At 40.2% G+C, this 12,267-nt stretch overlaps 1 protein-coding gene across 1 annotated transcript; it reads right to left on the reverse strand.

Annotated features, from left to right (window-relative positions):
- Positions 1-9,499: 9,499 nt before the first annotated feature.
- Positions 9,500-11,886, reverse strand: LOC135268338 (calcium homeostasis modulator protein 6). Its single transcript, XM_064360763.1, has 3 exons — positions 11,833-11,886; positions 10,840-11,458; positions 9,500-9,997 (listed from the first exon to the last, which is right to left on the reverse strand). The coding sequence occupies exons 2-3, from the start codon at positions 11,365-11,367 to the stop codon at positions 9,575-9,577; spliced, it is 951 nt and encodes a 316-aa protein (XP_064216833.1). The 5' UTR covers positions 11,368-11,458; positions 11,833-11,886; the 3' UTR covers positions 9,500-9,574.
- Between the last annotated feature and the right edge of the window lie 381 nt (positions 11,887-12,267).

Genomic DNA, 12,267 nt, shown 5'->3' on the forward strand with positions numbered 1-12,267 from the left:
GAATCTAATTCATTCTCAAGCCTTAGTTAAAATATTTCCTCTTTAATGAAATTTATGTGAATATTCCTAGGGAGATCTGTTTTCTCAAAACACTTTGCTTATTCTTTTATTATAGTTTTTTTTAATTCCCATTATGGCTAATTGTTTACATATTTACCTACTGATTCTTTGAGAGTAGAGGTAACATCTTATTTCTCTCCTTTTCTTTGATCCCTTTAGCCTACTGCCTTATAATAATAACAATAAATTTTGTTTATTGAGCATTTTCTAGGCATTATCTCATTTAATCCTCACAAAATCATCTGCGTAAACAATATGATTATTCTACATTTTACAAATGCTGAAACTGAGATTTGGAGAGGCATTTAAAGTCACATCCTTAGTAGAGGCCAAGCCATAAACCCAGTGTTACCTGCCTCTAGTGTCTGAGCTCTGAATCATGGGATTATAAAGATGCCCACATATAGTATCCCCCCTCAATACAATCAGCTCTCCATATCCATGGATTCAACCAATTATAGGTCAAAAATATTTGCGAAAAAAATTTCTACCGTTGCAATTGTACTGAACGTGTACAAACTTTTTTCTTGTAATTATTCCCTAAACAATACAGTATAACAACTATTTACATAGCATTTTCAATGTAGTAGATATTATAAATAATCCAAAGATGATTTAAAATATACAGGAAGATGTGTATAGGTTATATTCAAATTCTACATTATTTTACAGAAGAGACTTGAGCATCCATGAATTTGGAATCCGTGGAGGGTCCTGGAACCAAATCCCAATATATTAAGAAGTAGATGATGACCCTGAGGGCATTAGTTAAATAGGGCCCAAAACTTGATGAGGAGGATCACTGAAAAGTTATTTGCAGCATTTTAAAGCAAACTATGACTACTGACTATACAAGTTCACTTCTCACCATTATCAATAATTTTATCAAACCAAGTTTCTCACATAATATTTTCCTAGCAAAGCAAACTATTTAAAAAAGTACTCAAAATGCCATAAGAAAACTCATGCACAACATGCATACATGCACATACACTTGCCGTCTGACTTTAATTCCTCAGTAATACATTCTATTTGGTCTTAGGTATCTTTCCTTAGCTCCAGGATTATGGCTACCTACATTCTAAAAGGGAGCATCACTGCCTGTCTTTTAAGTCAGCATGTTCTTGTCTTCTGTTGATTATCCCAGAATGTCCAATGGTCAGCTTCAGTCATCAGATCATTTAGGTATTGTAGGGAAGGGGTCCCTCACACTCCATAGCCTGTTAGGAACTGGGCCACACAGCAGGAGGTGAGCGACGAAGCTTCATCTGTATTTACAGCTGCTCGCCATTGCTTGTATTACTGCTTGAGCTCCACCTCCTGTTAGATGGGTGGTGGCATTAGATTCTCATAAAAGCGCAAACCCTATTGTGAACTGCATATGTGAAGGATCTAGTGAGGGATCTAGGTTGCATTCTCCTTATAATATTGTGAACTGCATATGTGAAGGATCTAGTGAGGGATCTAGGTTGCATTCTCCTTATAAGTATCTAATACCTGATGATCTGTCATTGTCTCCCGTCACCCCCAGATGGGACCGTCTAGTTGCAGGAAAAGAAGTTCAGTTGCAGGAAAACAAGCTCAGGGCTCACACTGATTATACATTATGGTGAGTTGTATAATTATTTCATTATTATAATGTAATAATAATAGAAATAAAGTACACAATAAATGTAATGCACTTGAATCATCCTGAAACCACTCACTCCCACCCCTGTCCATGGAAAAATTGTCTTCCACGAAACCAGTCCCTGGTGCTAAAAAGGTTGGGGACTGCTGTTGTAGGGAATGTGTGAGGTAGTTATTAAGCACATTCAGAATACAAGCCAGAGTGCTTAAAGGCTTATATAATCTGTCCCCAACCCCTTTATTTCCCTGACTTCGTGGCCTACTTCTGTATCCTAATTTGCCATTCTCAGACCATGCTGATTAATCCTTCACCCCTTCAATCTTGGCTCAAAGGTCACTTCTCATGAGGGCAACAGCTCTCCAATCTCTAGCATTTCTAATGCTTCTCGGGGTGCCCTCCTTTTTTTTTTTTCACAGTGTTAAAATTCTCTTTACATACCCAATTATTTACTTATTTATTATGCCTGCTCTTTTTTCCTCCTCTTCCCTCTAGAATGTAAGCTCCACAAAGACAGAGCTTTGGTTTTGCTTCATTGACATATCCTAGAACATGCCCAGAATGTATCAGGCACTCAATAAATATTTGTTGGTTTAAGTGAATGAAAATAATAATGAGATCCTACAAATCAATAGGAAAAAGGCAGGCAAACTAAATATAAAAAATGGGCAAAGGGTTTTAATAGGCATTTCATAAAAGAAGATATACAAATGGCTAGAAAAGAAATGTATAGATGCCTAAAGCCTGTAATGATTAGGGAAATGTTAATTGAAACCATAATGAGATATATCATTACATATTTCCCTGACAAAAAGTAAATAATTAGAAATACCAAATGTTGCAGAAGTGAGAAGCTATGAGAACTCTTATAGTAGCATAAACTGATACAATCCTTTATATTCAATATGATATAACAAACTGGAATATGTGCATATTCTTATGCTACCACATATTCCCAGAAACACACTCTGAAGAAACACTTGCTCATGTTTATCAGAGTACAAGTCCATGAATGTTCATACCAGCAGAGCTGATGAGAGCCAGAACTGGGAACAACCCAAATGTCCATCAGCAGTTAAATGGACTACATTGTGGTATATTTGAACAATAAAATACTACACAGTAACCAAAATAAACAAATTGTCCTAGACATAATATGGATTAATCTCTTAAAAACAAAAAGAATATCACAAAACAATTATCAGAGCCTGATTTTATTCATTTAAAGTTCAAAAATCAGCAAAACAATTATTAGAGCATGATTTTATTCATTGAAAGTTCACAAACCAGAATGGTTTAGGAATGCATATATATGGGTTAAAACTACAAAAAAGGAAAGAAACAATCACTTCTCACTTCTAAGTGGAAAGAGTTGGAATTGTGAAGGGGTATATGAGGGGTTTCTGGGGTGCTGGAAATGTACATTTCCTTCCACTCTGTGGTGGTTATAGAGATGTTTCTTTGTAATCATTGCTAAGTTGTACATAATGTTTCATATACTCCTCTCTGTGATTCATATCTCACCATTTTTAAAATGGCAATAAATTGCCAGGTCCTGCAGGATATTCCTTTCATTTGGAACTTCTTAATATTCTAGTTCTTATGGCAAAGAGTCTTAAAAGAATATACCCTTTTTTGATTTGGATCTTTTGAAAAATTACTTCATGTATGGATTTATTTATTTAGAGACATGTCTTGCTCTGCCGCCCAGGCTGGAGTACAGTGGTACAATCATAGCTCGCTGCTACCTTGAACTCCTGGACTCAAGCGATCCACCCACCTCAGCCTCCACGGTAGATGGGACTACAGGTGCACAGCACGACACCCAGATAATTTTTTATTTTTATTTTTGGTAGAGATGAGATCTCGCTATGTTGCTCAGGCTGGTCTCAGAACTCCTGGTCTCAAGCAATTCTCCTGCCTTAGCTTACCAAAGGGCTGAGATTACAGGCATGAGCCACTGTGCCAGCCTTGATTTCAGTCTTTTTCACTGGATAAGAATATAATACGATCAATCCCACAGTCCTTACATTGCAATTTATAAGAGATATTTCATAAGTAGGTAATGAAGAGGAAAAGACAAAATTAGGTCAACTAAAGGCTTCACTTTTGGGGTAGGCTCAGTGTGTGAAACGTGCTAGGCACTGGGTGGGAATGCGCTGCTGTCAAAATAGGTCCTGGCAGCTGCTGCTGGGGCTGACTCAGGGAGGAAGGGTTTCTCCATCTTTTGTCTTGGGAAGAGTAATTTACTGCAGGCCACCTGGTAGATAAGATGCAGGATGTTGTGAAATTTAGAGTTCCAAGATGTTTTTCTGTCAGAGACATTAAAGTATTTGACTAATTCTATTTTCAGATACTTCCCTCAGGACTTGCTTCTTTAGACAGTTCATTGAGCACTGATATTTCTAGTCATGGCTTTGGATAGGGCAAGGAGACCATTCTTAACCTTATGCCTTGTAAGTTTATTATCTGGCCAGTACTAATACAATGTAGAATCATCTCTTATCATGGCCAGGCACGGTGGCTCATGCCTGTAATCCCAGCACTTTGGGAGGCCGAGGCGGGTGGATCACGAGGCCAAGAGATTGAGACCATTCTGGCCAACATGGTGAAACCCCATCTCTACTAAAAATACAAAAATGAGAGAGAGATCCAAGATGGCTGATCACTAGCAGCTCGGGCTCGTAGTTCCCAGTGAAAGCGCAGAGAACGAGAGGACGCCACACTTTCAGACGAATATTTGTTGCTCACGGACCAGGAGATTCCCAGCACAGGAGCCCCATGGGTCGCCAGGGCGACTCTTGTGGCGGTTTTGCTGGCGCCTTAGCGTGCCAGTTCTTGCTGCAGAGTCTGGAGATTCCCGGGCAGAAAAGCACCATCAATCTTAACACTGCTGTTTTGGCCAGCGCAGTGGATTGCTCAGATTTTGGCGCTGGGAATCAACAAGTTGGACGTCTGCTCAGAGACCTAGTTAGAAAGTCGGTATTATAAAGACGACAGATGGATAAATATATAATGAAGGGAAGAAACCAGCATAAAAAGGCAGAGAATACTCAAAATCAGAATGCCTCTCCCTCTACAGGGGATCGCAATTCCTCATCAGCAACGGAACAAGGCTTAATAGATTACGAGTGTGTTCCAATAACAGAAGCAGGTTTCAAAACGTGGGTGATAAGAAACTTCTGTGAATTGGCCGGGCACGGTGGCTCAAGCCTGTAATCCCAGCACTTTGGGAGGCCGAGGCGGATGGATCACGAGGTCAAGAGATCGAGACCATCCTGGTCAACATGGTGAAACCCCGTCTCTACTAATACAAAAAAAAAAAATTAGCTGGGCATGGTGGTGCGTGCCTGTAATCCCAGCTACTCAGGAGGCTGAGGCAGGAGAATTGCCTGAACCCAGGAGGCGGAGGTTGCGGTGAGCCGAGATCACGCCATTGCACTCCAGCCTGGGTAACAAGAGCGAAACTACGTCTCAAAAAAAAAAAAAAAAAGAAAAAGAAACTTCTGTGAATTAAAAGAACTTGTTCTAACCCAATGCAAAGAAACTAAGAACCTTGAAAAAAGGTTTGACGAAATGTTAACGAGAATGGACAATTTAGAGAAGAATATAAGTGAATTGATGGAGCTGAAAAACACAACACGAGAACTTCGCAAAGCATGCACAAGTTTAAACAGTCGAATTGATCAAGCAGAAGAAAGGATATCAGAAGTCGAGGACCAGCTCAGTGAAATGAAACGAGAAGACAAGATTGGAGAAAAAAAGGATAAAAAGGAATGAGAAAAGTCTCCAGGAAATATGGGACTATGTGAAAAGAGCTAATTTACGCTTGATAGGTGTACCTGAATGTGACGAAGAGAATGAATCCAAGTTGGAAAATACTCTTCAGGATATCATTCAGGAAAATTTTCCCAACCTGGCAAGGCAGGGTAATATTCAACTCCAGGTAATACAGAGAACACCACAAAGATATTCTTCAAGAAGACCAACCCCAAGGCACATAATTGCCAGATTTATTAGGGTTGAAATGAAGGAGAAAATACTAAGGGCAGCCAGAGAAAAAGGTCAGGTTACCCATAAAGGGAAACCTATCAGACTTACAGCAGATCTCTCAGCAGAAACTCTACAAGCCAGAAAAGAGTGGGGACCAATATTCAATATCCTTAAAGAAAAGAATTTTCAACCCAGAATTTCATATCCAGCCAAACTAGGCTTTATAATCGAAGGAAAAATTAAATCTTTTGCGAACAAACAAGTACTTAGAGACTTCGCCACCACCAGGCCTGCTTTACAAGAGCTTCTGAAAGAAGCACTATATATATAAAGGAACAACCAATATCAGCCTTTCCAAAAATATATCAAAAAGAAAAGAGCATTAACACAATGAAAAATTTACACTAACTAATGGGCAAAACAGCCAGCTAGCATCAAATGCCAGTATTAAACTTATATATATTCTAATTGGATAAAAAGCCAAAACCCATCGGTATGCTGCACCCAGACCCATCTCACATGCAACGATACACAAAGACTCAAAACAAAGAGAAGGAGGAAGATTTATCAACCAATCAGAGAGTAAAAATAAACAAACAAAAAGCAGGAGATGCAATTCTTGCCTCTGATAGAGTAGACTTTAAAGCAACAAAGAGCAAAAGAGGCAAAGAAGGACATTACATAATGGCAAAAGGATCAATGTAACAAGAAGAGCTAACGATTTTATAGATCGACGAGACAGAAAATTAACAAGGACATTCAGGACTTGAACTCAGACCCGGAACAAGTAAACTTAATAAACATTGATAGAACTCTCCACTTCAAATACACAAAACATACATTACCACCTCACACCTATTCCAAAAGTGACTACATAATTGGAAGTAAATCACTCCTCAGTAATCGCATAGCATTTCATAGGTTTAAATGAAATATTGGTTGGCTGCTTGTTTATTTTCTTCCCTTATTCCTTCTTGTCTACATCAAGTATAATTATTGGTATAAAAGAGGTTTTCAATACCCATTACTAAACTGCATTCTAGCCTGGGCAAGAAAGCAATACTCCCATTCTCTCTCTCTCTTTCTCTTCCTTTTTCTTCCTCTTCTTCATTTTCTTTCTTTCTTTTTCTTTAAAAAAAAAAAAAAGATAGGGGAAAAAGGAGTTCTGCTTACAGCCCTCTCCCCTGGAATTAATGAAAACATATGCAGACTCTCTTTTTCTCAGATACCACCTCCTTCGCTTCACCTCTATCCCGCCCATACCTCTTCAATGCTTGGGCTCGATCTCATAATAACTGATTTGTAAAACCTTGGAATATCTGGCTTCTGTTTCTCTTCTTTAAAAAAGAAAAAAAAAAATACAAAAATTAGCTGGGTGTGGTGGTGTGTGCCTGTAGTCCCAGCTACTCGGGAGGGTGAGGCAGGAGAATTGCTTGAACCCCGGAGGTGGAGGTTGCAGTGAGCCAAGATCATGCCACTGCACTACAGCCTGGCGACAGAGCAAGACTCCGTCAAAAAAAAAAAAAAAGAAAAAAAAAAAGAATCATCTCTTATTACAATGTGGTTGTTTTTCAGCAAATATTAATAGCAGATTCTACATTCGAATCTCTTTAAAAGTTAAGGGTTCAGGACAGCATAAAGCTGGATGATGATGAAGAATCATTTGGTAAACCAGCAAATAAATACGTGCTGAGTGTAGAAATGCTTCTTTAGTCCATGATGCAGACTGTTTGGGCCAGGCCCAGAGCAGTGGTGACTTCTGCCAAACAGCAGTGACCTTGTTCCCACCAAGAAACAACTTACTGTGTCTCAGTCTCACCATGTTTATTGAAAATGGTCTTTGCTATTAGTAGTTCCTGAGTTTCAAGATAAAAATGTCAAATATTGAGGGTCACTAGGGACATCTGTATCTCTTCTACTCACAAAGGTACATGGTATAAGAAGGGAAAAATCTGACCCAGTAATAAAAAGCCAGTGTTCACATTAAACTACATCATCTAGGGAGGATCCTTACCCTACCTTTAGTTCTGCCTTTATTGATGTGTAACCTCTTTAACTTTCAATTCCTCATTTGTAAATGTGAGTGAGGTGTTTCATGGATATCCTGGAAACTTGTGAAAATGAAATGAAAGATGCAAAACTGCTTTGTTGACTTGTAAAAGTCTACACCAGGGTAAGGTTACTTTTTAAATTTTTCTAATTATACATTTAATATTTATTTTTCATTACTGCAACCCCAAAGATCAAAAGTACATGAAATTAAAAAAAGGAAGTAAAAATTAAAGTAGGCACGATATGATTTTCAAAAGCATTCCTTTAGGGAATAGAAAAAAACTGACCATGCTGTTTCTGCTGCGAACTTTTTTGTTATACTTGACTCTCAACAACAGGATATTCGGCCCTGCAGATTAGTTATTTTTAACAGCCTTATGCAGGAAAAGTAAACAGAACCAGCATAAGCATTTCACAAAGAGGAAGAATGGCTAAATATGACCAGTGCTCAATTGTTTTATAGTTTAAAGTTTTATATCTCTTTTTATAATTCAAAAAACAGCCATATATTTGGTGAATGAGCAGGAATGGCAAGCTAATAGAAGACAAGGATCTCTGAAAAGTCCTGGCATTATAAAGTTACAGAATTTTATATATAGATATAATTGCTCTCATGAAATCTTTAGAGTCTTTCTATCAACAAATCCTGTCACGTCTACATATAAACTCTACCTTGAATCTATCCAGTTTTCCCATTTTGGTCCCCATCCACTCGGTTCAAGTTCACTCCCACCTATCTCTACTGCAGTGGCCTCCTGATTAGTCTCTACTTCTACCCTGGCTCTCTTTCATTCTGTGTTGTTCCTTTTCTCTCGAAATAAAGCAAACCATCTTCCTAAAATGTTCATATGATGAAAACCAAAATCATTCTCATGGTCTCCAGGCACTGCACACTCAGTCCCTTGCTCATGTTTTCAGCTGCCTTTCAGGTTTCCTACTCTGCTAAAATCTTTCTGACCCCAGTCGCTGCACATACTGTTACTTCAGTGTGACTGAAATGCTTCTTCCTACCCTACTGGATTTGGTTTTTTAAAAGCTTCCCCAAATCCCTTCTCCCCTAATCTAAATCAGGTCACAATTTGTATTTATTTGTATGGTATGGGTTTTATCTGACTTCCCAACTCTGTTGAAGCTGTATAACAACTACTTATGGCTCATAAAACTATCCTCTCTACTTTGGTGTTTATTTTAAATTTACCATAACGTATAAGCTTTAACACTTTTCCTCTGATCCTACAAACTAAAAAAAAAAAAAAAAAAAAATTGTTGCCTGCAATTCTCATAACTACTTTTTCAAATTTTGTATTTTACAAAGTTTATTTTCCTTTTCATGATTAATTTATTACCGTAACCTTAATAGAGTCATAAAATGCTCTAATTTTTGAATGGCCACAGCAGGCTCAGCTAGAAGTCCAATGTGTCATCCATTGTGCTATAGAGCCAGCTAGAATGCCATAATTTTAAAGTTCCTAACAAGATGTTGTGGGCAAGAAAATGAACTTGAAATTAACATTAGATAACCTAACAGAAATGTCTGAAGTTCAATTGTTCTGTCACTGTTTTTGCTCCAAAAGTCTTTTATTTGAAAAGGACTCTAGAACAAGGATATAAGACTTCTTTTAGTTCTAGTTTTTACTTTGTATGAATAACTTTTGTTTTTTTTAGTTTGTTTTACATAATATTATAAATAAAATATATTATATTATAAATAAAAATACATATATTTAATTTCAGATATAAAATTCCACAATTTGGAAATAAAAAAGCTCTCATAAAAATACCAATTTTTATTTTTTAATGAAGTGGTAATTCAAAACTTTTTTTTCCTAATCATTCAAAAGGTCATAGCCCAGGAGTGCTATTTATACCAGTTGAATCTACAAAGCCAAAAATAGGAATCACTGTATCTCCTTCAGTAGACCTGATACTGTGAGTCTTCTCTTTTCTGTTAACATATTTGTGCAACAAGCTGTAGTACTGGTCCTTTGGGTTGAAAGTATACAGTGATGAAATTTGCCGCCACTCTTTAACGCTTGGAGTGTTGTATTCTTTTGGATGTGAGCCCTCAAAGAAACATTTAACATTCTCTTTTGCCAATTCAGTTGCATGTTCTGTGGCTTTACTTTTAAGGATCTGCTGCTCCTGTTCCAAATAGATTTTCCAGAATTTCAGCTGCAGAAAACTAACTGGAGATAGGCATCGGCTGACGGATGTAAAAATCAGAAGGACGATGATAACAACTGCTATCAAGATCCAGCCCAATACCTTAAGAAAACACAACAGAAGAGTAATTTACTTTTTTTTTTTTTACAAGACATTTAAAAATCCTCAGATAAAATTTGAACTACTCGCCAGTTGTGATGATGAACAAGCAACAGTTTTAGGTCTTAATTCCTTATGAGTAAGGAGTCGCAGTAACCTCGCTAGCCCCCCCAGTGCAACTGCTTGCTTGGAAAGTCAACCGTAGTCCAAGTCGTGCACTATGACTCTGCCCAGGGAGGAGACCATGTCACTCCCTTAGAACTCAAAACGCGGAATTTCTGCAAATCCTGGGAAAGAAGTGTTCATTAATTTTAAAGAACCTCTGAGCTTTCTAAGCCCAGATACAATGTGGGGTGGTGGCTTTAGAGCCAGACGACCCATTTTATTGTATAGACCTCTTTAATCGTCACAATTCTTCTGCTTTCTATTGGCTGGGCAAACAACTCTACTTAGACTCAGTGAAGTCGCTATGTAGTGGACATACGAAACTGTTACTTGTAATGGCAAAACCTCAATTTTGCACCCAACACAGCTGTTGTGAGACGTAAAAATAATGCAAGAGGTCAAGGGCCTAGCGCATTATTTGGCACAGAGTAGGTGTGCCCATTCTCCCACTTTCCACGATTCATGTACAGTGCCAGATACTACGGGAATGCTTTTTTCTCCTTTTCATTCGTTTTATTCAGATATTCGCTTGTCAGCTCATGAGATGCAAGAAGCCATTCTTGATTTTTGTAGGGCCCTGTATATCTGGAGAAAAGTCACCGATTTTTCCTCACCCCGGCGGCCCCGCGAAACCTCGGCCCCTCGGCTCCTCCCAAACGCCCCCAGCGCCAACGCCTGACCTGCGACTGAGCCTTCAGATCCTTCAGGAGGTCCTGCACGTCGGACTCCTTGGCCTGGTGGCAGGGCACCAGCGGCAGCTCATCGGCGCAGCTGGAGTGGCGGCCACGGCACAAGCGCTGCGCAAACGCCGCGCTCCCGCTGGCGGCGCACTCGTAAAAGGCGCCCCCGAGAAGCGCCACGGCTACCCAGGTGAGGGGCGCGAGCGCGGCGGCCGCGCTGAGTTGCGCGCACACCAGGTAGCCGCGCAGCCCCGACCAGCAACACCCGCGGGCGCTGGGCGCGCAGCATCCGGTGAACAGGCGCCACGTGCGCGCGCTCAGCATGTAGCCCAAGAGGAAGAGCGCGAGCGCCGGCACCAGCAAGAAGACCAGGCCGTAGGGCAGGTTCCAGGTAGCGCTGCACGGGCACTGGAACACCACCGTAGAGAAGATGCGCTCCCCGCCCGCCGTCAGCAGGGTCACCAGGCCGTAGCCCAGCGCGCTGTGGTGTTTGAGGTGCAGGTCCAGCACCGCCCGAAACTTCTCCATGGCCCTTGTCCCCCGGGGTGTCGCGGACTGTCCCAGATGCTGTCCTGCTTGTCAAATGGTTTGAGTGGGCTGAGGGCCGGGGCTTTCCACTCTGCCGAAAAAAGGGAAGAGGGCTTCTCAGGCCTTTCTATAGTTTCACTTTCTCATTTGGTCACACCAGCTCTAGTTAACAGACACCCTGGCAAACAAAAACAGCCCCAGGACCCTTGACCTCTCTGGCACTCCCCATTCCAAAGGCAGAGGCACCAGTTATCTTCCTCCCCCAGTTCAGGAACACTGACAGAAGATTGACCTTGGTACTTTGTTACCACCAATCTGACAACCAACCACGGGACTACACCTTCTTGACCCAAGGCTACCAGTTGGGCAAACTGGGAAATACCAGATTTTCCTCTATTGCAGCCACCTTAGTTACTAAGCCAGATCCTAGTAAAACCAAATAATTACCAAAAACTGATTACTTACGGGAAACATTATTCAAGGACAAATTTCTGGTTTCTCTTTCATAGGCTAAATCATAGTGAAGTCTGGCTCAGGTTCTGGTACTTCTACGATGTGCGGCACCCTTCCTGTCTCCCTCCTGGACAGAACTCCAGCCTAGTTCACACTGACTCTTCTCTCCTCTGCCTGATCTCCTTCAGGACATTAGACCAAATATGCTGTGTTGATTTACTCATCAATACAATGTTCTTTTCTTTCAGGTATGTCATAGCACTGTCAATGCCTGGAGGAGGGTCAAATTATGACTCTGACCACCAAGCTGATCAGCACAGAAGGGGTTGAACTAGTTCAAAGAATACTAGTTTAACCCAAAATTTCAAACTACAGCTACATCTATCTAACATTGCCATTTCCTCCACCTTCAGTCTTCTCAAGGCAGCATTGCTCTGACACAAACAT

Source organism: Aotus nancymaae, unplaced genomic scaffold (assembly GCF_030222135.1).
Source record: "Aotus nancymaae isolate 86718 unplaced genomic scaffold, 86718_ANA_hifiasm-v0.15.2.pri h1tg000040l, whole genome shotgun sequence".
Lineage (NCBI taxonomy): Eukaryota > Metazoa > Chordata > Mammalia > Primates > Aotidae > Aotus > Aotus nancymaae.

What these genes read in the sequence shown, in the direction of transcription:
- LOC135268338 (XM_064360763.1), bottom strand. Translation starts at nt 11,367, where the DNA reads ATGGAGAAGTTTCGGGCGGTGCTGGACCTGCACCTCAAACACCACAGC. An exon ending in ATCTGAAGGCTCAGTCGCAG is followed by an intron (nt 9,998 to 10,839) that starts GTCAGGCGTTGG and finishes TGTTTTCTTAAG; the next exon opens with GTATTGGGCTGGATCTTGAT.